Source organism: Cryphonectria parasitica (assembly GCF_011745365.1).
Source record: "Cryphonectria parasitica EP155 unplaced genomic scaffold M406scaffold_8, whole genome shotgun sequence".
Taxonomy (NCBI): Eukaryota; Fungi; Ascomycota; class Sordariomycetes; order Diaporthales; family Cryphonectriaceae; genus Cryphonectria; species Cryphonectria parasitica.
Window position 1 is genome coordinate 3,036,873 of NW_024468916.1, and position 24,895 is coordinate 3,061,767.

A 24,895-nucleotide genomic window follows, 5' to 3' on the forward strand; every position below is an offset into this window, starting at 1 on the left:
CTGTTCCCCCGATGCTCGACATGCCGAGTGTCTGAGGTGAGGTGATCTCTTGCAGTCCAGAAACCACAACTCAAACCTCACTTGCCGATCAGACCGCGCCACCCTGTCGATGATGAACAGCAGGTCTTTGGCTCACTAAGTAGATATTGCCTTCGCCAGGTAGACATGTTTGCTCGTTTACTAAGACCTTGGGTAAAGGTTGGTCTTTTGGTGCCAGCAGCGGCCAATGGGCGAAGCTCCATGGGGTCAAAAACGGACTGCGAGGTCGTACTGATCTTACCTGCCAGCACAACTCTAAAAGATGATGTCTCAGTGATACTTACACAAGGCAGGAATTGTGCTGGAGGTGAGCTGATGGCCAGGTTCATTCTTTGCTGCCTTCTGAGACACCCCTCTCTCTACTACTCTTGGTTCTCTCATCGTAAGCCCTGCCATATCCAGTTGAGGTCATCATTGAACCCAGGTTCAGCATAATCATGAGTCATAGTATTGGTCTCTGTCTAGTCACCAAGACTTGAATAGTCAGTCATCCATCAGAACAAGTACGTTTTACGCAGACATTGTATCCCCTCAACACATCTGGAGCCAAAATAGGCTGAGAATGTCGGACCATTGTCCGAGCCCTGCCCTCCCCTCTCACAATCATGATTCCCAATCCGATGGACCGGCTCCGAGATGTGTAGTACAACACATACTCTATGGAGAACACCCCTTTCTCCGACGAGTCTACATTCTACATCGCCCCTCCATACCTCCCCCCTCCTCTCTTCGCACTCTCGTCTCCAAATTCCACACGTTTCAATGGTCCGATGTAAGGCTGCTCTGGGGCTGCAGTGACACCCTACAGACTGCCACAGCCAAACGAAACTTATTCCATCTTGGGAACCGTGGCGAGTAAAGAAAAAGAAAAAAGGCATATGAAGGAGGAATGGTCAGACGGGGCTCCGCTTCGTCCTCCCCCGTCTCCATGTCGTGCTACCCCAAGATTCGCTTGCGGGCTCGTAGACTTGGTTTTAAATGATACTCGTGCCACGCTTTTGATTCAGCACTGGTGTCACGATGGCAGAGGTCAAGTGAGGACGGGCACGCACCCGCTCTGGGTCAAAGATGGCGTGGTGCATCGCTGAAGCGAGCTGGGCAAGCTTGGTCGACAGCCACAGATACGGTTAGGAGGAACCCTCACCTGAACAATAGACTTCCACTCGTCTGTCTGGGATGAGAATAAGGCAGGTCGAGCCGCATCGGACTCTTCCAAAAGGCAGGTCCAAGAGTGAACTCTCCTCTTTGTTCTGTCTCGGCGCCCTGTAATACCCTCTTTACGTCGTTTCCCGCGCCTCTTCCGCTTCATGGGCTTAGACAAGCCATGTCCGCCAAATTCAAGGGGAAACGAGAATGCCACGATACGGGGACTCGCCTTCAAAGACGAAGCAAGTATATGAGGAGGAGAAAATATGGGTAGTAATTTCGGGAAAACAGGCAAAGATTTGCCTGGTTACATCAGCCACCAGGGGATTTTGCCACGGCAAGTGGCTGGCTGGTATTTCTCTGTTCGTTTTCCCCTGCAGCATCCACACTCAGCCGCGCTGTACTATGTGATAACCAGATCGTCGGGACCAACAAGTGACAGAGAGAGAACACCAGGGAAAAAAAGACATTGCCACCTACATTGATATCGTCACCATTAGGTACTAGATAAGAAAGGTTTCTCGGCAAGGGATTGCCGTCCTCGTCAACGGTGGACCTAAGTTGAAAAGGAAAGACGGAAGTGTTTTTTTCAGGAGAGAGAGAGAAAAAAAAAAGGAGAGGGAAAAGGAGAGGGAAAAGCAGAGGGAAAAGGAAAGGGAGAAGAAATCGACAAAGAACAAGAAAAGGGTACAAGACCACATTCTCTCATCCCCTTCATCTTCCCACTTCCAGTATGAACACGGGAAGGAGGAAAGGGGGGGGGGGGTGGATGGGATTCAAGATGTTGTGCACACACAAGTGCCACAGAGTCATAAGACCGGCATCTTGCAGCGATATAATCTCACCGCATTTGTTCATATGGGCGGCCGTCCCGGTAAGCCTTGTCTTCGCCGCCCTTGCCTCTCTCTGTGTCTGTGCTCACCGCACCATCGTCATTATCACCAACAAAGTAAGAGAGAGCCATTGCAACGTTTCCAGTGAGCCAACACTTGTTGATCGGACCCCCCCCCCCCTTTCCCTCCTGTTGCTGGCTGGCTGGCGCTGCTGTGCTTCCATGGCTAAGTCCCGGAACCTGGGGAAAACTCGATGCTGTGTGTCTCTGAGTGTGGATCTTGTGTCATCGAATCCCCGTAATATGATCTCGTAGGCGTGACTACATTCCTCTCTTTCCTCCCCTACAGTCTCTCTCCATTCTCATCCCGTTCACCTGTGCACCGTTGCATGGGCACAGATAGTGGTACGGGAAGAGGAGTGAAGCCCAGTTTTGTTAGTTCTTCCCACCTCCCCCCCCCCCCCCCCGTCCGTTCGTATTGCGTCTCAAGTTGAGGCAGAAAAAGAAAGAAGAAGGAATAAGAAGCAACCCGGCCGTAAAAGGCCCCCTGGCGGTCAGGTCCAGCAAGGAAACCCAAACACGTGTGGCCGCCCGCATGGCTGTGGCTGGGTGGGTGGGCCGGCCTCCCACGTCAACTTCTTTCGACCAGTACCCACCAGAACAGAGCATTGCGAGGAAACAAAAAGGATTTGGGACATTGCGGGCAGAGCAAGTCTTGTACCACGTTGCAGCAGAAGCAAGAGAAAACGCTCAGCTGGTGTGCTACGAGACACTGTGGGCTGCCTCGTACGTGAATCAACAGAGTCAGAAACGGAGGGGAGGCGTTATCGATCTGATAAAATCAGCTGAAGAAAACGGGAAAAAAAGAAATAGAAAATAAAAGAAAGAAATAAAAGGAAAATTGAAAATTCCTGGGAAGATAAAATTTTTATTCTCCCAAGGTGTGTACACTCACCTAACCTAGCATCGTATTCTGTCCCGCTTTTGTATGGATGGGGGGCACCAGCGTTGCACAACATGATGCGCCTCTAATAGTCTGACGTGCCATGGAAGTTCTCCAGAAGCCCCTGAGAATCTTCCGAGAGAGCAACCACCGTGCAGCTGCGTTCCTCCTTTCCCGTACTGCGACGAGTCTGTCTGTTTATGTGTGTGCCTCTCTCTTGGTCTCTCTCTTTTTGTTCTTCTCCGTTCGTCATCGCGAAATTATCGTGACCTAGAAGTAGAATACGGGGTCGCACAGGCCGCGACCATCCTGCCTCAGCCAGCCATAAAAGTCCAGGATCGGAGAGAGACACACAGATAGAGAGAGAGAGAGAGACAGAGAGTAGAGCTTCTCGTAGTCCCATGAATGACGGTGGGCAACGTGATGGATGGTGAACGGTGATTCTTGGACTCGTTGGCGTTTGTACGAGGGGTTCCGCCCCCCTTACCATGATCGACAGGACGATGGAGGACGACGGCGGAAAAAGGGCGTTTGTGGCGGAGATCAGATGATGACGTGAAGTCAGCTAGGCTGGCTCAATATTATGGAAGTAAAGTATTACGGTGCATACCATGTACCACATCATAGTGCTGTCATACGGTAACTGTAGCACTTGTGGTGGTCATGTCAGACTGGGGCCCCATCCGTGCGCTTGGGGAAGAAGGACAAAAACAAAATAAGCAAAAGAAGGGGTGGGTGGTTTGAACTACAATACTATAATGACATAGTACCATTCCATAGTATCAGGACACCATAGCAAATAGCGCCTTGCACCGTTTTCTAGGCGGCAAACGGCTGAACCCGCTGGGACTTACAGGGGATTTTCTGCGAGGCGTCAACGAGAGGGGGTCTGCGCCTGAATCAGGGGGAGGAGTATATTGGGGTGCTTATAGAGGTTCTAGCAGTCTCTCACCGTTCTACACTCGTCATAGTTACATGCAATCAAGTTTTAAGAAGGAATTCAAAATCACCTATACAGGGAATGTTCCGTGGACAAGCAAGCCCCAATGTCCTCTTGCAGATCAATACATTGGGTTTGGGACTGCTAAGCCACGGATTATTAATTTGTTTCTCATCAGGATTAAGTCCTTTTTCTTCAAATTCTTTCCTATTTTGGGTCAAATTCTAATTCCCCTGGCCTGTGCCGTTGAATCAAGCGCACGCGGACATCCTGAAGGATTCGATCCGCGCGGGTAGGAATTAGTAGGGACGGCGACCCATCCAACGCCGATATCACGATGGCCACATGCAGGCTCAGCAGGACATAAAGAGCCTTACCGTATCAAAAACGTTGGTATCATGATGACAAGTGATTCATATTCGTGTTGCACAATTGAGGCCCCCTCTCCCCCAATTGCCCCGTCCTCTCCTCCTCTTCCTCCTCCTGCTCCTACCCTCCTTCTCAGCATCATGGTCCCCGCGTGCGCCATGTTCTCGGGGATACTTCACGATGCATGACCAAGTACATACTATGGTACATGCTCTTACATCTGTAGTGTGTGGTACTATGTAAGCAGCTTGGGACCCTGCCTCTCTTCCATCAGTCCTGCTCCTCCTCCTCCTCCTCCTTCTCTGTGGCCCAACTTCCTCTCACGTGGGGGGAAAAGAAAATACCGCCCCCAACGTCCATACCCCCCTCCGTCTCCGTCTCGTCTTCTCCTTGGCTGAGGTTCGTGCCGTGCTGACCGACCCTAATCTCTGATCATGGGTGGCGAACGCCGATGAGACGAATTAGAGCCTCGCCTGAGCCTGTGCCGCCGGGTGTCATCTGACGGGTAGCTGGGTAAGCCAGGCACCAAGCGAGGCTGACTCGGCGACCTCCTCCCCTTGCTGCTGCTGGTCTGTCAACCAACCAACCACTGCTACTACATGTGTGTATTACTATGTACCGTTGACCCCCCCCCCCCCACTCCTTTTCCTCTTACTCTTCTCAGAAGTCAAGTCATCCCGACTATGTCTGTTTGGCTAATTCTCTTTTACACTAAAATGGCAATACGCCCAACACGACGTGGCCAGTGTCAGCCCCCGTGGGGGGGGGGGGGGGGTTGGAAGATAGGCAATGAAGACATCGTGGCGTAAGAGGGGAAGGACGGGGGTCGGGAGAGGGTGAGACGAACCCGCCCACTTCTCTCTTACTCTCCCCAGAGGGTTCTTTTTTTGATTTACCACCCCTTTTGGGTCAGAAGAGGATCAGATCATCTTTTCCTTTTCTGGCCGTTTTGTGAAATGTAACTGTGGTTTTCCAAGGAATACTATCCTTCCAGGCAGGTAGGTAGCAGTAGCACCCAACAGCGCTGTAGTGTATGGGTGACACTGCCCCGCTGAGGACGGTATCCGCGGTGGTTGGCCTCTCTTTCTTTGGGATGCAATGCCAGCGCACACCGGGAGCAGAGCGACACATGACCCTTTGAGGGGAAACGGGGGGGGGGGGGCTGGGCTTGGTGGCAGTTGCCCTAGGACGGTTGTAGGAGGAGAGACTTATCTCGAGCAATACCTGAGTTGTTACTAAATTGGGGGGCAGTGGAGGAGAAGAGATAAAGAGCGAGAGCGAAAGAGCGGGAGACCTGTGATCTGCTCGCTTTCGCCTTCTATCTGTACATGCCGGCATAACGTCTTCCTCCTGCGCTGCCTTTGCTATGTGTCTGTGCATTTTATTTTATTTTTATTTGATTCGCTTCTCTTATCTATGGCGTTTGTAGTTTATGCCATGTGATCTGGTCAATATTGACTCAGCCCGGGGATCGAGGAAAATGAACCATTCTCCGCAACTTTGTGGGCATCTGCCTGGAGATGTGGCATGAGAAGTGAATGACGACTTTTGAGTGAGCACTACTACTTGGCCTAGTAATAGCCAGGGGGGTGGGGGGTAGGTATGAGTTCAAAAATCTCCGGATCATTGATGATGAGGTGAGCATGGTCTCATTGCAGTTGGCAGCGCAAGGAAGTGTGTCGTGGTGGTGGTTGAATATGTGAGCTGGCAAAAGAGATGTCTCGGGCAGTACACCACCACACGACAGATCAGGCAGGATTAGAATTTCGAGGGGGGAGACAAAAGTTCGGACCTCCTCGATACAAGAAGGGGTGAGCAGTTAGTGAGTTTAGGTGCCCGCAAGGAGGGAAGTCATGATCATGATCCACCGCGAATGCTGCGGTCTCATTCTAGGCTCACCAAAGGACCATGAGCCGTCGGACTTTGGGGGGGGGGTGTGAGTGTGAGTGTGAGTGTGTGAAGATGAGTGACCCCGTGTTGAGGGCTGAAAAGACGGCAGAGAGATAGAAAGAGAGAACGGTGATACCAATCGTGCTATGCGAGGAAGTTGAGTGATCCGACGATGATGGTGCATTGTTTCTCGTCGTGTATGGCCGTCTCACTCTCCATCTCTTTCCAGAGGCCGTACATCTACTGGCATGGGCAATGGGTAAGATGAGCGCATCCGTAGACCATAGTCTGCATGTCGTTTTGGCTTCCTCCACAGAACAACAAGACGTCATCTGTTGTAGTAATAAATAGCTCTACGTACTATTGCTACCACCCATGGGGACGTTGTAACGGTAAGAAAGTGCTCGTTTCGATTTTGAAGTGCCATTGCCATGGTGAGTGGTGAAAACAACATGCTGCTGCCCCTGAAGAGGGGGAATCGTGAGAAAAAAGGTGTGTGTGTGTGTGTGTGACGTTCGAAGGATCAAAACTGTAATGGATGTGAGTGTGAGGTGGTAAGGCCCGTACCTATTTTGGGGGCGGCATGCTCTTCCCCTCCCTCGTGGCCGTGAGAGCCCTCAACCTTTTGGGTCGCAAAGGTGTCGGCGTGGGCCGCAGCGCACGGCACAGAACGCGCACACACACACTGCACACCACAGGGCTGAGAATAGCAGCCTGGACAGGTCCCATGATGCACCCCCGCCCCTGCGCTACTCGCTAGTTAATTACATGATAATATGCTATGCTATTTTACTATCACCTCCCGCCTTTTGCTTTACTATTGCCTGGCAGAGGGGGTAACCCTCAGAACGTAAGCGCGGGCTTTCGAAAATGGGCTGGCTGGCAACGGACGGAATGCCACCCACACACGAAAAAGACAACCTATAGAGCTGAAAATAGGATACCGTTTGTGTGCTAAGCTACGATGCTGTGCATACACCGCTCCGCCTCCAAAACATGGCTGGTGGTGGTGGCTGGCCTTGACCTCGATAGAAGAAGGGGCAAGAAAAAGAGGGGGATGACCGCCTTCTGTATGTACGTATAGCTAACCTTGGAATGGCTGTCAGAGCACAACGGCCAGCAGGGACCGCTGCTGATTGGGTTGGGGTTGCAGTCCGTCACAATGGCTTGACAGTTTGTTTTTGGAATTTGAAAACATGAAAGGATGGGGAAGAAGGGGGGAGGGCCGCAGTTTAGCGAGTGTATAGGGCTGAGAGGGGGATGCAATTCGTTTCAGGTCTCAAGCTGTCCGTGGCAATGGTATCCAGACTGGAAGCAAGAAAAAAAAGAGCATTTTGTCGATACTTGATCTCATCTGACCATTTCGACACGATGATCTTTCTGCCCATGGCTTATGGTCATGGAGCACGTGGGAGGTAAGTATGGATCAAGTCATCACCCGACGGACTGGTACCGTTCACTAGAAACGTGCATTATTTTCAGACCAAGTACAAATGGGCCTATGGAAATTCGATCAAGCGAAATACAGTTACTGTATGACTTGGATGATCGGCAGTTCCCAGTGATAAGGCAGAATAAACCACCGGTAGCAGAAATTACAAGAGTACATTCTAAGTTTGTAGTAATGTAACTCAGGACTGGTCACCTGAGGTCTGGCCAGTGGACATGTTCGGCAGCAGCCCGACCGGCGTGAGAGGACTAAGCAGTGAGACTTTTGCTGCGCCGGCGCTCGTGTCAGCCCCCAGGCACGGCTGCGACGAGCTGAAGCCGAGGCAGAGTCGGCCCAAGTCTCGGCTTTTTGGTAGGTGCTCAATCCACGTGCCCATATTCTTGTTTCGGCCCAAAGGCAGAGAGAGTAGCAAGGTCCCTCCCCGTTTCGTAATGACACCGAGAGGAGAATGACGAGAAGATTGACCCAGGGTTTCTTGTCTCTAGAGCACCTCGGGAATTTTCTCTCTTCAGCTCCCAGTGTTGTACCGTACCAAAGTACACGTGGTACACACTGTGATGATCTTCGTTGTACCTGACCTTTTTTGGCCATCAAGCGTAATGCAGTAGCCACAACCGTGGCTGGCTGGCCGGGCCCTTGGAGGAGAAACACCGGGGAAATAATTGTGGGGAGTGGAAAGGAACCCTCCAGATTTCCGTCGTTTCGGACCCTGAACTCCAGAACGCGGGGCAGACAAGGTCACGAGATCACCATGGGAGGCCAGATTGTGGCAAAAAATAACAAGGGGGGAATGGAGATCCCAGGCATAACAAGTGTCCAGTAATTCGTACGTACAGTACATGCCTCGCGTCCTTTGGGCGGAGGCTTGTGATCAACAGAGCAACGCCATGAATTGGAAACAGTCATCGGGGGGATTTTGAGCGTCATGGTTGATTTACGCCCGATTTCCCCCATGGGAAACATCTCCCATGCCTCTTTTAAAGGAAGAGCCAACGAGGGCGAGAACGCATAGGGACCATTCATAGCTCCACTGGACCCTTCTTCTTCTCAACCAACCCTCCCCCTTACCCCCTGGTGAGCGAGACCAGTGCTGATGTGGCACTGTTCGGCACCGTCGTATTGCTAAGTCTGCTGATGAGGGCGTTGCGCCCCGCAGCAGTCAAGTACTTGTAACCGCCCTAAGCTGTAACACGCAGTACCAGGAAAGGAAGACGGATGGTCGGTGGCACGGCATGATGCAGCAAAAGAAGAACGGAGAGGAGGGAGCGCGCCCACGTAGGCAGTCAGATGTGCAAAGTTCCTCGTTCAATGAGGCAGCAATCCGAGGTTAAGCCTGAGCCACCTCGGTTTCCAGGGCAAAAGGCGGGGACGCGTTACTGTGCAATGTAGTAATTGGTAGTAAGTAATGGTTAATAGTAACTCTTGTATTTCTTTCGCTCACAAGGTCTGGCCAGAGATTTCACTTCATGCAGGGTCCTGCGAGTTATGAGGCTAGCAGTGGCTATTCGGCATTGATAGCTATAGAAACTTACCTAGACGAAAATAAGTGGTCATGCGGATCATGAGTTCTTTTGTCCTGCAACAAGCAGCAACGCTAGGTCTTTGTTGACCCACCTGTGTGTGCGTCTCGCGCACATGCATTGACTGAGAATTGCGCGATTTCTTAAGCAATGTCCTTCGTTAGCCGTCTTACCAGAGAAGGCAAAGAGGGGTCAGAAGGGTCCATCTTTGTGTGGAAAGAAAACAAGCCACTTCAGCCAGAACCAGATGAAGAGAAAAGAGACTGTGAAAAAAAGCAGAGTGTGAGAAAAGGCTTTTTGGATCTGGACCCATTAAACGCGGGGGTGAAGGCGGGCGCTGACAGTGCAAGACCCCACTGCCCAAGGAAGATCCTGCTGCAAGTCACCTCCGGCTCGTTTTCTTCCAAGACGGCCAGAGGTGGGGTCTGGTCAGATTCAAGTCCCGCCGTTGAGGCTGAAGCAGCATCCATTGACCTGCAACTCATCCACTCGCTCACTTGGCTGCCTATGACTTGGCCGGGTTGACCAGCGAGCAACGCGGTTACAAGAAAACACCAGCCCTCTTGTTGGCTAAAGCTCTTTCTAGGAGAAGAAAGTCTAGAACATGAGAGTTGAGATGATGTACAGGGTGGCGCAGACGTGATCGACGCCTCGTGTACATGCAGTATACACACAGTACAAGGCAATGAAATGCTAGAGACGTGACCTTGCGGCGCCCGTAATCCCATTGAAAAAAAGACCTCAAATGGGTCCAGTGGTCGGACAACTTCCGATGCAAGGAGCGGAGCTCTGCAGGAGGTGGCGAGCAATGTGCTTCCCTTGGGAAGTAATCTTCAGGTGTTGACTGATGAGGTTTTGATACTATTGTACAGTAGAGTGCTGAGTACTGCTATGCATGCCATGCAAGTACCATAGTGCCATAGCAGCGACCCTTAGTGGCCTCAGCCCTGAATTGTTGTTGTGTACCTGGCAACACTGCCGGCCGTCGAATCTGACTGAGTGCTGGGGCTCGAGCTAACGATTTCTCAGGGAGCGCAGTTTATGATGGTGCCATGTATCTTGGGGTACGGGATGGGATACTTGGCAGAGGGAGAACTATCTTTCTGCTGAAAAAGAAGACTTTTCTCTAAGGACAAGAGACTTTCTCCGTCTGCCCAGAATGTCGAAATTCAAGGGCTGACCACGTATGGACGATCATTCATCATCGCTCAATGGAACGAGCCTTTTGCCTGCCCGGAGATTTGTGTCTGCCGCTGCGAACTGCTTACTAGCACACTTTTGTTCCCGCTCGAACTGGTTCCATACCATTGTGGCTTGCAATTCACATAGCGAGTCAAGGTGAGCGACTGCAGGGCAAAACTCACTCTGGCCACCCGAATGACCATAGTAATAGTAGGTATGTACAGTACAAGAATGGAACTAGTATGGGGAACGACGTCAAGCCGTCCCCGGATTCCTCTCTCCAGATTATCATGTCTCAATGTCTCAGGGGAAAACGAATCGAACCTCGCCAATCTCTTCTCGACGGCAACGAGCTCCGGGTGATTGATCAGCCAGCTTTTGCCAGCCCAAAAGCCAGAAGTGACTCCGGCTCCGAGGAGATGCTGTTTGATTATGGCAGGACTCGGCCGAGCGAGAGGAAAAAAGGGCGGCTACGATCTCGATTTTGATTGAGACAATGCGGCAGGACGGCCTTGCGTCCCTTGCTGCAACCATATTTTTTTTTATTCTTTTTTTGCTTTTGCTGTTCAGTAGAGGTGTATCCATTCCAGAACCACTGCTGAATACGGCAATCCGGGGCGGCACACACAATTCAACCGTGGTCCCCCCGGCCCCATGTCCCGTAATGGAACACGGGCGGGGCCGGTGCGGGCGTGTCGTTGCCGGACTGCTTCTGCTGGCAGGCAAGAAAAAAAAAAAACAAAAAAGAAATACACCATTTGCCATGCTTTGCCTTCATGTCATGGCAGTAGATTATTGTCGTTCTGCAACCCTGAATGGGATGGGATAGTAACATCGTGCATGCACATGGACAAACACATGTATGTCTTTTGTTCCTGCAGGTTCAAGCTGAAGAGTATCTTCTAGAGGCAGAAGTAACATTGGATGCCCTGGTCGGCGACCTGGGCTCTATAATCGGGTCTTTTCTTTTTTCATTTTCAATTCTCTGCGTCTAAAAATGATTGTTTATCTTATTGATTTCCTTTGGATGTCAACATCCGTATCGTTTCCCCTCTTCTACGTTCAGAAGAGCCCGTGGCGGGAGCATGAAACTGTTTGCGCGCACTCGGTAGAATCGAGGCTAGCTGACCATGGACCGTTCGCGCAACACTCAGTGTATATTTACATTCCCTCTGTGGCTGGCCCTTGCCGCGTGCAAAGTTTTAAGCGAATGCAATACAGCAACGTAACAGGAAACCGTTACCGTAGCTGTGGTCCCCTCTTCAATCTCTCCCTCTCTCGGTTCCGTCGTATTGGTACCTGCAGGAACTCACAGTGGGATGAATTTAAACGTTTTCTTGGGTCACTGTGCTGCCCCAAACAAGAAAGAGGAAGTAAAGAGGCTGGCTAGGTAATTGGGAATGCAGGGGAAAGCCTCATGCTGGAACCGTCGTATTGTGGGCGCTCGCGAGGGAGTGGCACGCGAACGACATGGGTACATCGTGTTGACATGCGGCTCATGAATACCTTGACAATAACAGGAACACTGAGAGACTTCTTGGCTTATTCTTGTTCGTCTTGTGTTCTTTCCAATTTTTTCTTCTCCATGCTGGGGCAATAATTCCCCAGCTGGACAAGCAATAAGCAGTTGCTTCTCCCTTGATGTCATCGCTTATGAACCCCTCCCTCCTCCAAAAATTTTGTGGTCAGTCAGGCGGCCGCAAATTACTTCTGTGAACCGGTTTGCGAGGGAGAAAATACGTAAAAAGGCATGTTAGTTTGGCTTTTGTTGGTAAAGCCAAAACCTAGGCTGTCAGATCCGGCCCGCGACGATATTCTTCCCCGGTCCAATCCCAAGATGCTTTTGAAGTCAGGGCTATCACAGCGGATCGACCTCCCGTAGCCCCAAGGGTGGACGAAACTAGATCACATCTCTCGTCTAGGGGAACTTTATAAAGTGAGGGGGGAGAGTTTGTACTAACAAAGTTAGCAAGTGAGACGGTGAGAGAAGGGCAGGCAGCAGATGCAGGGGGGGGGGATGCGAGCAAAGGGCGCATGGCATGGTATTCTGTGCGATGACGAATCTGACAACCGACCCGACTGTCCTCTTTTTGCTTTTCTCTCTCCTGGATGTCCCATCGACTATAGACAATGGCTTCTACATTCCTCGATAGCTGCGAGCATTAAAGGCGATATCCGGTCGGCAAACCTCAGGGGGCGCAGCAGCCAGGGTTTCTCTTCTTTCCTTTGAAGGAGCACGAGCCAGATACTTTACTTGTACCGCAGTGCTGCTGCTTTAGGTCCCACCACATGCATCAGCACGTTCGTTCTCAAGTGCCGGCATTGCCATCCGGGTCCTTGTCAGCCAGGGAGGGGGCTGAAGAGCTGTTGATCGTGCGCGCCCACTTTTTGTCATGAAGGCACAGTTTGAAAAATGAAATATGGCCCCGTACAGGTCCCAGAGAAAGGATCATGACACAAAAAGCCAGAGCACACCGAGTCACAAAAAGACCTTCAAATGTGCGGTGGCAGTAGACACCGATTCCGCCAAACAAGGGGTGGCCTGCAGATGTAACACACGCGCCACCACCACAGAAATCAAAGTCGCCTGTGGTTGGCGCCCCCCCACAAATCGACTTGCCCAACACAACCCCCCCGGTCCTGCCCTGCGAGATGCGTTGGTGGGTGTCCTCGTGGCCCTGGCCGGGATGTCGACTGAGCTGAGTCGCCAATGTCTCCTTTTAGGAATTGTATGTTGCAGGTCTTCATCTTGTTATGTTCTCGCCTTGCGACTTGTGAGGGTTCGCAAGGTCCTTACAGTAATTGTCGTGGGTTTTTTCATTTGTGTGCTTGCTTTGCTCCTTTGTCTCGCCTCGACGACGATTTCAGAGAGGGGCAGCTCGGCAAAAGCCTAACGGAGATCACCAGAGGAGCAATACGGTTCCCGAGCCCAAAAGAAAGTTACTCCCATCCCCACCAGAGATGACAATGCAAACTGCTCGCTCTGCTGCCGACACCGCCCTCCCCCTCCTCCTTCAACAAGAGCAACAACAACCTACTGGCTATCTTTCTCTGAGTATACAAAGCCGAGAGAGAACACCGGCAGGACGTCCCGGTTTAGAGAATAGTCGACAAAACGGCCCCTGTCTGCACCCTTTCGGTATACTTGCTACCAAGCGCGTGTGTGTGTGTGTGTATGCGTGTGTGTGTGAGTGTGTGTGCTCTTTTGTGCCACCATTACCAAAGTGTGTGATTCCTTCTTCTCATTTCTAGAACCCTCCTAACAGGCGAGGGAGGGGGGAAAGAGGAGGAGGAAGGGGGTGTGTGCATGTGTGCATGTGTGCAGCGCAGCCTCGCGGGGTTCCATGCAGTGCTGCTAGTGCACGTCAAGGCTGGGCCCTCCCGATCGGCTGGACCGCGCGGCTGGGGACGCCCTGGGGGAGCCCTGCTGCTGCTTTATGTGTGTGTGTGTGTGTGTGTGTGTTTTGTGTGTGTTGTGTGGTGTCAGTCCGTTTTGCCAAAGGACCCTGAGACCCACTCTGTCCTGCTCCCCTTTCCATTCCTTTTCCTTCTTCTTCTTCCTGCCACCCCCCCTCCCCTTCCTCCCCCCCGGACTTACTTCGGATGGATTCGTGAGTGAGGTTTATGTGGAGGTCATTTCCCACCAGTTAGAGTTTCTCCAGCGCTTCCTTGGCCCCCCTGCTGTGACCTGCGTGACAAGAACAGCCTTGCGACGCTTTGGAAGGATTCATTCATCCTGCGGCTACGTACCATATACTATCATTCTTGAGACTTTTACATGGTAAACGTGATTAAAAGTAGTTAAAGGGAGGAGCAGGAGCAGGAGGAGGGGGTTTGGTATAGGGATGAGCCCTGGAGAATTTCCACGTGGTTCATCCACACGACGAGGTTGAAGGGCTGGCTGCATACAAGGATGAAGGAAGGAATGAATACCATAGTAAATGAAATACTGCCCTGCGAGAGTGAAGTTGGAAAGCGACCTTTGTATGGTAATGGCCATGGCTGTGTATGGAGAAACCCAGCTGCTGGTTAGTCATAAGGCACAATATATCCAAAGAAGATAACAATCATATGATAACCCACAGAAAGAACAGAAAAGCATAATCCTTGCTTACCAGAATAGATATACTTCAGCCTACGAAACCCGGTGACCTGGTTCTAGATGTATCCTTTTTTTTTTTTTTTTTTTTTTGAATATCGAATATTGCTTCCGCATCAAGTACCCCTCCCACCCTCCCCCTAATACCATGCCATATGTCTTCTCTCACCGGTGCGGGTCTGGTGTCGGCCTTTTTTTTCTCGACGCCGTTGGTCTGTATTTCGTCTGAACCTTGCCCTTGGCTATCGGTCCTCGCTATCAGCGAGTGTCGGTCAAGGAAATTGGAAGGGCGTCTTTCTCTCTCTCTCTCTCATCCTCTCTCCCTCTTGCTTCTTCTGGGGGAGGCGGTGCTGCAGCCTTGCGGGTGGGGGTTCCAGGATCAGAAGACGAGACAGCGTGCAACCAGGGGGCCGCAACATCTCGCACACATATTTGCAATTCAGTGTACACCGTGTAGGATCTGTCGCGTGGGAGCTGACAGGCTAGTATCGTATTGTACTTTAGCGGTAGTCGTTTCTCGCTCTCGTCTCTCGCTTCTCGAGACCCGGTCTGCGGGGCCATTCCGGAAGCCGAGCATCGATGTCTCCTCGCGACAATTCCTCAAATGGGAAACCATGCACTCCTTCACACACACACACACACACACACAACCCCTCCTCCCTTTTGAACAAAATCAATTAATCATATACAACATACACAGACAGATAGATATGTCATTCTTTTGTGGCTTGGGAGGGAAGCGTGGGGGGTGCTTGTTGACATTCCCCGGCTGCAACTTCACTGGGGGCGTGTGCGTGCTGCAAATATAAGCACTGGCCTGCCCGCCCCGCGCGTCCACACCCTGCCATGCGTTCCCGTTCAAGGGCTCCCCTCCCCCCCCCCTTGTCGTGCCATGTGATAGACACGCCATATCTAATTTGTGCTTGTGATTTAAAAAGGAAGCCAACCGCCTGCCGGTTACGGAAGCAGTCTCCAGCTAGATTTAATCATGTTTGAGAACAAATGAACAAAAAGAAGAAGTCCAGTGGAGATTGTTATGGATCGGCTATACATCAAGCAAGTACATAGAATTGTTGTTGACATCCCACCACCCCTTGTAGGTTGAGGATTCCGAGCCCTCTGGCGTGAACGGGCCAGGGTTGGTCTATGCGTTCTGAGTCCGAGAGAAGTTGATCGGAATGTCGGAATAGTCTCGGAAATCAGGTGAGGCGGTGGGCAAGTAGACAAGTGATGTGATGTGATGATGTACACAACCACTTTCTGTTGGTTTGGGTGGAAGGAGGGGGGGATCAATTGTAAAATATCAGATATCACTACCAGGCCAAGAGATGCAATTCCCTCTCAAACCCCTTCTTCTTCACCGGCAGCAGTCATACACAGGGGTGCAAGGGTGGTTTGCCAGGAGGATGGATGAGGAGAAGGAGGAGGAGGAGGAGGAAGAGGAGGAGGAGGAGGGGGGGGGTGCCGTACCATTCCATTCCATCCCATCCAAAAAACCATGCATCCAAACACACGTTACGACCTCGGCTTCAGCTGGTACAGCATGAGGGGGGGGGGGGGTTAGAGCCAGATGTGCGCTCTGGGGCCGACGTCATTGGCCAGCGCAGAGAGTCTCAGTCTGCCCACGCGGTCGGATTCGACGTTACATTCGCGTTCAGCCCAATGGCTTTTGATCTTTGGGGGTGGTGACCACCCTGGTTCCCTCTTCCCCCCTCGTCCTTTCCAGGCTGCGCAAGGTTAAAGATGCTTTAAATAGTAAGATACTGATATTACAGTCCCAAGGGGTCATGCAACGCTGTTTGTTTGCTGCTGTCCCCAACATCTTGGATTAAGATTCTGCGACTGCGAGAGATGAACCTCTCTGTAAGAGCGTGAATCATGTTTTGGGAGTAAAAGTAAGGCAGGTTCAGCACCCCTAGATCATCAGTCAGAGAGGCCTGCTGATCCTCTCGAAAAGTAAGTAGATCAAAGCCAGTACTGTGCAAATACATTACACATACACACCGAGTCCAGGACAAATTTGGACAGGATCAGAGCACGTCATGCCATCGATTCCGGGAGGAAGATGAAGCAATACCGCCTCAAGTAAGAAAAAAGGTTAAGAATGGATGTGTTTATGTGTTGGGGGGGGGGCGGCGGCGGATGTCAAATGGCCCCCCTCGTTGGGCGATCTTATTTTCGGCGTACCTCGGCCGACGCCAAATTGGTCCACAAGGTATTTGTGTTGACAGCGCTTGATAGCTTCGAGAAAAGCTTCTCCGCAGATTCTGGCATTGATAACAAGCGCGAGAGGAGGGGGAGGGGAGGCCCCTGGCAGACCGGTGACCGGCATGGGGTTGCACAAGCGCGGTGAGGAGCCAGACCACAGTAACCAACTGTGTGTGTACGTAGTCAGTAGTCATGCCTCTCTCCTCTCTTTCCTATTTGCTTCCCCCCTCCCTCCCTTCCTCTTCTTGGTGCTATGGTACACCACAGGAAACGCGAGCCAAACTATTGCAACCCCTCTAGGGCAGTAGTGGTAGTGATCGTAGTGGACTCTTGCCCCTTTCCTTGCGCGCGCGCAGTCCTTATTTGGGGGTATCGTGGGCGTTTCAGTGGGACGAGTTGAGCCAGAGAATTGCACAGAAAGCGCAGACGGCAGGGGGATTTGAAAACGGAGTCTCTACCTGTTCTGGAAGATCGAGAACCCCGGGTCATGCTATCTCTTCGGCCCCGACTGTCTCTCTCTCTCTCCTTCTCTCTCTCTCTTAAACCCTGGCCAGAAAACCTCACAAGCTTTCTGGTTAGGCAGGGAAGGAGATCCTGACCGAGTATTGCCATCTGATGGCTCACACACGCACCAGTGGCCCGCGCCGTGCGCATCGCATCCCGCCGTGGACGGGGGGTTTGGTGCTTGTTGTTATAGCAGCAGGGAAAAAGGGCAGTGCGGGTGGGCGGCCGTAGTAAGACGCAATAAGTGATTTGCAGGGAAAAGATTCCTACTACCAGGGGCCTCCCCTTAGTGGTCCCCCTCAGAGCATCGGCAGGGAGCTCTCCCGCGAGTTCCCCGGCCGAGAGGGGGTCACGGCGCGGGTGATTGATCTCCATGTGCACGCGCTGTCTGTGTGATATCTTTGCTTTTGTTCACATCACTTCAGACAGGTTCCTAATTGGATGAATCAAAGCGACCAAGAAAAAAATAAAGAAAGAGAGAGAGAAAAAAAAAAAAGGGACGGTGAACAGGACATTAAACCTTGACCAGAACTTTGGTGCCTCAAAATGAAAGGGGACACAAAACAGGTGACTTGTCGTGCCCGCAAGTCCTCGTCGCCTCTTAATGGGCTGAATGGTCTGGTGCGCTGGGCACACAGAAGCTGGGCAGTCCTGTGGAAAGCGCATACAGATGGGGAGGGGCTGCAAACGGTGAACACGAGGCCTGTTTTCCGACGCATTGCAATCTCTTGTGACGATGGCACAGGAATCTGATCTCCGAATGCTTGGCGAGGCAAACCGACAACAGCGCAGCGCCCGACACGCAGGGGGCGGAGGGGGGGGACTGAGGGGACTGTGCAGCGTTTCAAATAAGCCTGGTTCAGAGCACAAGAGTAGGTCGCAGAGGCTGGGTCGCTGCCTTTGGTTGGCGCCTGTCTGTGTCCTCATGCTTAGGGTCGTTTTTTTGGGGGGGCCCTCTTTGCAGCCTCTCTTCTCCCTGTGCGGTGTGGTGGTCCAGAACCTCTCCACTGATAGGCAAAACAGGGCGATCGCCGGAGGTACAGTTGAGTTTCGGGCAGGTTCTGGGGTTTTGGAGGTTCCCTTGCCTTTTTCTCCATCATTCCCCTCCGCACGAGTCCTCTGCTAGCTACGGCCCTACAGGATTTCTGGCAGATGACCTCGCGCTTCCCACCCACATGGCCTGTTCTTGTAGTGGACAACACAATACTGGCCACAAAAAAGTTTAAAAAAGAGAGAGAAGGAGAAGAAGAAGAAGAAAACAAACGCCACCACTGTTACGTGGTCGAGACATGCCGGCCAACGAAATTAGCTGCCAGCTGCCGAGCAGAAGCATTCCTCTCATCAGAAAAGGGTGGTGGGTGAGCACATGTCTGCCTGGGCGCTCAGGGCTTCTACCATAGTAGGTCTCGTGTTCGAGCCCTGCTGGTACCCCCCCGAACAGCTGGCAAGAGGAGAGTGGGCGGCGGGTTGCATGAGATCGCCCCGACGTAACCCTTTGGACAACAAAGGAACCTGTGCGATAGCAGGGCTCTGATATGGGAAAGTGATCAGTCGCAAATCAATCGATTCGATCCATCTTCTGGACAGGCCACCCCCATCCCGCGGGAAACGGATCCATGGGCCTCGTCTCTGTCCTCTCTGTGTCTCTGTGTCTCTGTGTGTTGTAGCTTGGCACGATTGCTGCTGGGTTTGGCCTGGCTGGTATTCATCACCGCCGCCCATCGTCAGCTGGACGTGCTTTTGGGGCGGCCCAATTCTAGGCCAGCCACCCACTCCTGTGGGGGAATACTGAAAAAAAAAAAAAAAAAAAAAAAAAAGAAGAAGAAGAAAAAGAGAGAGAGAGAGAGAAAGTCTGGGGGACCCTGGGAAAATATGGGGGTCCAGGTTGGTGTTGTTGTTGTTTTCAATCAAAAATCAAGGCTCGTCTCCAGGGCCAGGTGGTAATAACGTCACCACCGCAACCACCTGAGCAAAGCCCTGGGCCAGTTAACTGGCCAGCACAGCAAAAGCTGCTGCAGAAGCAAGTCAAGTAGCCACCGACGAGGAGGAGCAGGAGCAGTCGAGGAGACAGCCAGCACTGCCCTCCCTCACCCTTGGTGGGAGGGGGACAAGTGTGTGCGCCACCCCTTCACCGCTGAACGCCCAGGCCTGCAGGTCCCAGACCATTTCGTATGTGTCTTCTCACAACAATCAATTTCAAATGTCTTGGTCCCCTTTCCTGTTGTTGGTATCAATCATCTGCCAGGGAAGTGACTGGTTGGCTGAGTGAAATGGTCTCTCTGTTTTCTGTTTTTGTTTTTGATGTATGTGTTCTCTTGACCTACGTGCTGGGGGCCATTACGCACCCGCTCGACGCTGGATTCCTGAGCAGGGCTGATGCAACAGCATGTGATTGGTGCGCAAATACTCTGGAGTTGGGGCTGGGGTTAGTAAGACTGGGGGTTATGGACTTGTATGGCACAGCCATGGTTTTTGTTTTCAGTTCTTACTTTCCCCCTGTGCTATGTCTGTGCCATGACTCCTCACCTCTCCTTTCCTTCCTCCAGCACTGCATGCGGTTGGCCCGGTCGCCAACAAATGAGAACCAGAAGCAGGGAGAGAGATCAATGCTGATCCCAAAGCTGAATGCAGTCATGATCTCAAGGGCACCAAGGCCAGAGTCAGGTGCTCCTCCTCACCCAATAGAAAGAACAAAGGTAAAAACAAGCAAGACCACTCAGTTAATCATAAAAACCCGGGGGGGAAAGGAGAGGCGAAGCAGCGCATCTGACTCTGGGGAAAAATAGCACCCAAAAAAGAGGGTTCTTCTGACATGTTTCAATGCGTTGTCCATAATCTAAAAAATCAAGTCCCGTGGTGTTAAATCAATGGCCCAACGGAAAGAAACAAAACGTCGCTGCGAGCGGATCGATCACAGGTTGCGCGGTCTAGATCTAGAGTCCAGGGGAGCCGTACGAGGGCGGTTTCTATGGACCATCGTGACGCCGATCCTCTGCCGGGGAACAGGCCCTCCATTCCCCCTTCCCTACTCTCTCCACTCCCCTCGTCGCTGTGTAGAGTAGAGATGAATGATGGAACAAGGCCAGGGCTTTTTGCCAGGGCGACGTGGGGAGCGGCAGAGGGCAAGGCGGGCTGGGGGTGTGGAAGAGAATTTAGGCGCTGGGGCCCTGTACTGGTCACAGGGACAGGCGATGAGTAGGGCAGGGAGGGAAGGGGGGGGGGCAAGAGAGAAGGCGCTGTGTAGGGCAGGACAGGGCAACGAGCGGGACGGTGAAATGGGACCGTTTCTTCTTGAGCGGAACGGAACATGGCCGACCAAAATGGTTCAGTTGGGCACAGCGAGAAAAAGAGGCACACCCGACAAGATCTATGCTTGATCGGGTAGTACTTCAAAACCTGAGGTAGCCCTAATTGGGATGTCGGTAACAGACGCCCTGGGTCGGGGCCTGGAACTGGAAGAGAGCTGTCAAGAATCATCATGTGACGAGATCAGGGTGCAAAATCCCTGGTCATCCACGATACTACCCAGAGAGGCTAGATCAACAACAAGCGCTACCCTAAAAGAGACCCTTCAACACTGCCCTTTGCGGCTCTAGACTAGACGGTATCTCCAGAAGAGGGAATTTGCTTTCGGCCCGTTTGGATTGGCTCCAGATTCAATCTCAAGCCACCTCAAGCTGTTCCTGTACTCTAGAACAAGCCTGCCCCTGGATCCAGAGACGAGCGAGCCCTACCGAAAGAGAGAGAGAGAGAAAGAGAGGAGCACATGGCAGCATTGGAAGTGGGCGGCCAGGCATCAAGAAGAACGAGCGAGAATAAGAACACACAGGCTGACCATGAGGGTGGGGGATGATGAGGATGTCAGGTTAGGCAACGGATGTTGACGGCGAGATTACTATTGTATACATACATTATTACAGTAGAGCGAGAGAAGGAGGGGAAAATCCATGGTGACCATCTGTCGTCAGTCGGGCCTTGACGACGAGGAACGAAAAGAAAAAGGTGAACCACATGACGGATCCGCGCGAGGAGGTGGCCATTCTGGCTCATATTTTTGATGGACTCTACTGGACAGAGAAGAAGGCAAGGTACTACAGAAACGCTGCTCGCAGGTACCATGGTGGCTACAGTGCTGTATCGTTGTATCCTGTACCGTCGAGAATGTGTGGCGATGGCTGGCACGAGGCACCGTTTGCAAAGTCCAGAACACCTCGAGAGAAGTCTCACCGCAATCCAAGACGGACAGAAGGGGGTATCCCCACGCGGTTCAGTACTTAGTGCCCATCCCCCCATCCCAGAGCCCTGTACCTCAGCCATCCTTGTACCCCTCTTGTCGCTGGGTTCCAAGGGAGGGGAGGGGGCGCCAGGGTACTGAGGTACGTACCTGAGAGCGGGTGGGTGGTGTGGGGCGAAGGGGTACGTACCAGTACGTACTGATCCTCCGGCAAAATACATGACCACCAAGTACCGATGCCCCAAACACCGGAGGGAGAGGTACATCTTGCACCCTGTGCCATAGGCAAGACGGGCCACATCAGGTTCAGCAGTTAATTACATCTACGTCCGGTCTCCCTCTTCGACCTCCCCCCCCACCGTCTTCTTCGCCAAACCAGTTCTACAACATCCTCCTGCCAAACCACATATCAACCTCTCCCACGACCACTGTCGACACAATTCCTCGCTGTTGGTCTGTCCTGACACGAATAAAGAGTCCTCTTCTTCCACAACCAGCCATTTCCACCCCAGCGACAAACCTTCCTTCCGTCGACGCACCCGTAATACTGCCAACTTGGGCCTTCTCCAACGCCATATCTGAATACACGCAACGTCACTTGCGCCGCACCACATCACCTTTGCGCCTTGGGTTTTCTAGTACACGAAACGATTGATCGAACCCATCAAGCCCCATAACCACCTCGACGACCTCAAAATCGGTCTCAGACAACGCGAAAACCTGGCATCAGGCACTACCCGACGGACGCGATCGGCTCGCAAATACCACAAAAAAACGCAAACCAACTCTCCCGTTTGCACTCACTTGCCTCAAGCATCTGGCAAGACCCTCGCAGCAAATCTTGCAGGCAATAATGCCCTCTACCCTCAACGCGCCTGTCTTACAGGTGGATGCCAACATTGTCAAGCTGGTGGACACCTCAAATCCTCAGAACCTGTTCAACCTCTGGAGTAGTAAGTCACAGCCATGGACGCGCCTGCAAACGGCGGTCCCTCTACTCCCAACACAATATACTGACAACCCCCTCGATAGTGATGTCCAGATGTGCAGACTCTCTGCCACAAGGAAGACGACTTGAGAACCTGATCTGGAGATTATTGATGGAGGAGGTGACCAGCGAGCCTACCTCAGCATCTGCGCCTACTACCACAACCACCACTACAACAACAATCGCAGCCACGACACAGCCACGAGATATCCAGCAACCCAACACACTCAAGTCTTCTGCCGAGGACGTGCCACAACTCTCAGGGAGTGTCGACTCCATTGCAGACGAAGAGGCCGTCGAGTTCTCTTCGGATTCATCACCCGTCGACATCGTACATCCTCGCATCCGTCGTCAGGATTCCTGCACCATCTACCCGAGCAGACGGGATCGCCACATCTCGTCCGATAACCTCGAGAAGATGGTCGCCTCCATTGTGGAGCAAAAGGAGTCTCTTTCTGCCCCTCTTCCCGAGATTCCCGCGTCCCTGTCGCCACCCAAGCAGGAGGAGCAGAAGGAGGAGCTGGATTCCCCACCAGCACTATCGTACTCGGGCTCAACCACCACCGAGTCGCCGAGCAAGGACTCTGACCGACCCTCAGAGCGCTCCCAGGACAACCCGTCCTCCCTCGAGCTTCCCATGATCAAGACGACCACCGTCGTGCGCGGCTTCTCGCCTGCCCAGCACCCTCACCCAGCTGCCTTCACCCCACTGCGGTCCACTACTGATATCCCCGAGCCCAAGTCCTCCCCAGCGGCCAAGAAGGTGGAGCCTAAGAAGAAAGCCACTTTTATGTTGGGTGCCTCATCCGAGGAGTCATACAACAGTGACGACGGCCAGACTGTTGAAGTCCGTCACCAGAAGACCCTTGCACCACCAGCTGTCGTGGTAAACAAGCCCAAGATGTTCCAGATTGGCGGCTCGTCCGAGGAGGACAGCTCGATCAAGAGCGCCCTGGCATCTCCCCGCAACCCCAAGCTGGCCCTGCCCAAGAAGTCGACCTCGTTTGCCAACAACTTGACCACCACGATACCGTCGGCGAGCTCTTCTGCCATCATCGAGGATGACGAGGAGATCAGCTACGACGAGAGCGCCATCGAGTCGGACGACGACGACGAGTGGGAGGATTCCAACGAGGACAGTGGCACAAACAGCGTCGATGAGAAGTCGCTGTTCCAGCGTGTCGACTCCAAGGCGAACCTGACTTCCCGCCGTTCCCTCATCACGCTGGCGCTCGAGCAGAACCAGCGCCGCGGAAACCTGGGTGGCGTCGCCTCCCGCTCTACTCCCGCTATCCCACACCGCGGCCGGGCCCCCCTCAGTGGTCCATCTCCACTAGTGTCGTCCCCCAACGACTCGGACGATGCACCACTTACCATGAAGCGACAGCCTCGTGCCACGCCAATGCGGCCTATCAACGAAGTCCCTCGATCCACAGTACAGCCCAAGCCCATCATGGCTGCTCCCCTGAATGGCGTCGGCCAGCAGCAGCCATTGGCGCTATCTCCAAGGACAACCCGGCGTAACATGCTGGCTACCGAACTGACAGAGTCTCTGCGGCGCGACCTGTTGCACGAGCGCTCTCAGCTGAAGCGCCGACACACCTCCACCAATGTCGCCAACCTGAAGCAGTACCCTCAGCAGCCCTACATGAGCCGGGTCAACGGCGACATCAACGCCAGCAGCTGGAACGAGGAGTTCTCGAGAGATGCGTTTGGCGGCTATTATAGCAAGGGCTGGTAATCATCGCAAAACACTCGCACACATACACGTCCATACGTCCACACACCTACCTACTACTACTACTACTATCTTACCTACCAACAAAAAATGATACCCAAAAAAGGATACCAAAAACTGGCTTTCCCCATCTTTTCGGCACACAAACCACCCAAACCCAAAAGAAAAGTGCCTTGTACATGTACCAATCTTATCGACACGAGCACTGCGAAGCGAATTGCAATTTTCACGACATCGAAAGCATGATGGGCGGCGTTTTGACTTTTTTTCTTTACTTTTTTTTTTTCTTAATCTCATGAAGCATCGTCAAACTTGGTTCACTGCAACCATCATTACACTTCAGCCCTTCCACACAGTGGAAGTGGTTGCAAACATGGAACACCAAAAGGGTTCCTGTTTTTCATGATACCATGGATTTTCTTAAAACCTCAATTCATCATCATTCATCAGCCCCATGCTCCAATGGACAAAGGGCTTATTACGGCATTGGTTGTTCTCGGTCGCAATTGATACCCAAGGCTAGGGTTTGGAACTGGTCTTTGGGAGAGGAGGGGGCTGAACAAGGACGGATTTTTTTCATTTTTTTTTTTTTTTCATTGGGACAAGGGGCAAGAAGGAATCGCTTCCGCAAGTGTGTACATTTATTGTTGTGTGGCTCTTCACACAAACTTTAGGGTGTCGGGCAACCGGCATACCTCCCGCCACCGGACAATGGTTGGAAAAGGGAGGGAAGGCATTCTTCACGGTGTGTGTGTGTGTGTGTGTGCTCGCTCTCTTCCTACAAAGGGGAACAGCATACACACACAACACACA

At 52.4% G+C, this 24,895-nt stretch overlaps 3 protein-coding genes across 3 annotated transcripts; 2 read left to right on the forward strand and 1 right to left on the reverse strand.

Annotated features, from left to right (window-relative positions):
- Positions 1-2,305: 2,305 nt before the first annotated feature.
- On the forward strand, positions 2,306-3,551 carry M406DRAFT_58043 (uncharacterized protein). The gene is made up of 3 exons (XM_040924595.1): positions 2,306-2,849; positions 2,973-3,230; positions 3,315-3,551. Exons 1-2 carry the CDS (start codon positions 2,613-2,615, stop codon positions 2,979-2,981), a joined length of 246 nt encoding a protein of 81 aa, XP_040772974.1. The 5' UTR covers positions 2,306-2,612; the 3' UTR covers positions 2,982-3,230; positions 3,315-3,551.
- Positions 3,552-14,668: 11,117 nt separating this feature from the next.
- M406DRAFT_74913 (uncharacterized protein) lies at positions 14,669-15,888 on the reverse strand (the record flags this gene model as incomplete). The annotated part of the gene is made up of 4 exons (XM_040925779.1): positions 14,669-14,892; positions 15,059-15,070; positions 15,107-15,386; positions 15,787-15,888. 4 exons carry the CDS (start codon positions 15,886-15,888, stop codon positions 14,669-14,671), a joined length of 618 nt encoding a protein of 205 aa, XP_040772975.1.
- Positions 15,889-21,943: 6,055 nt separating this feature from the next.
- On the forward strand, positions 21,944-24,085 carry M406DRAFT_353354 (DUF1752-domain-containing protein; the record flags this gene model as incomplete). The annotated part of the gene is made up of 2 exons (XM_040922758.1): positions 21,944-22,309; positions 22,533-24,085. The coding sequence occupies exons 1-2, from the start codon at positions 22,210-22,212 to the stop codon at positions 24,083-24,085; spliced, it is 1,653 nt and encodes a 550-aa protein (XP_040772976.1). The 5' UTR covers positions 21,944-22,209.
- Positions 24,086-24,895: the final 810 nt, after the last annotated feature.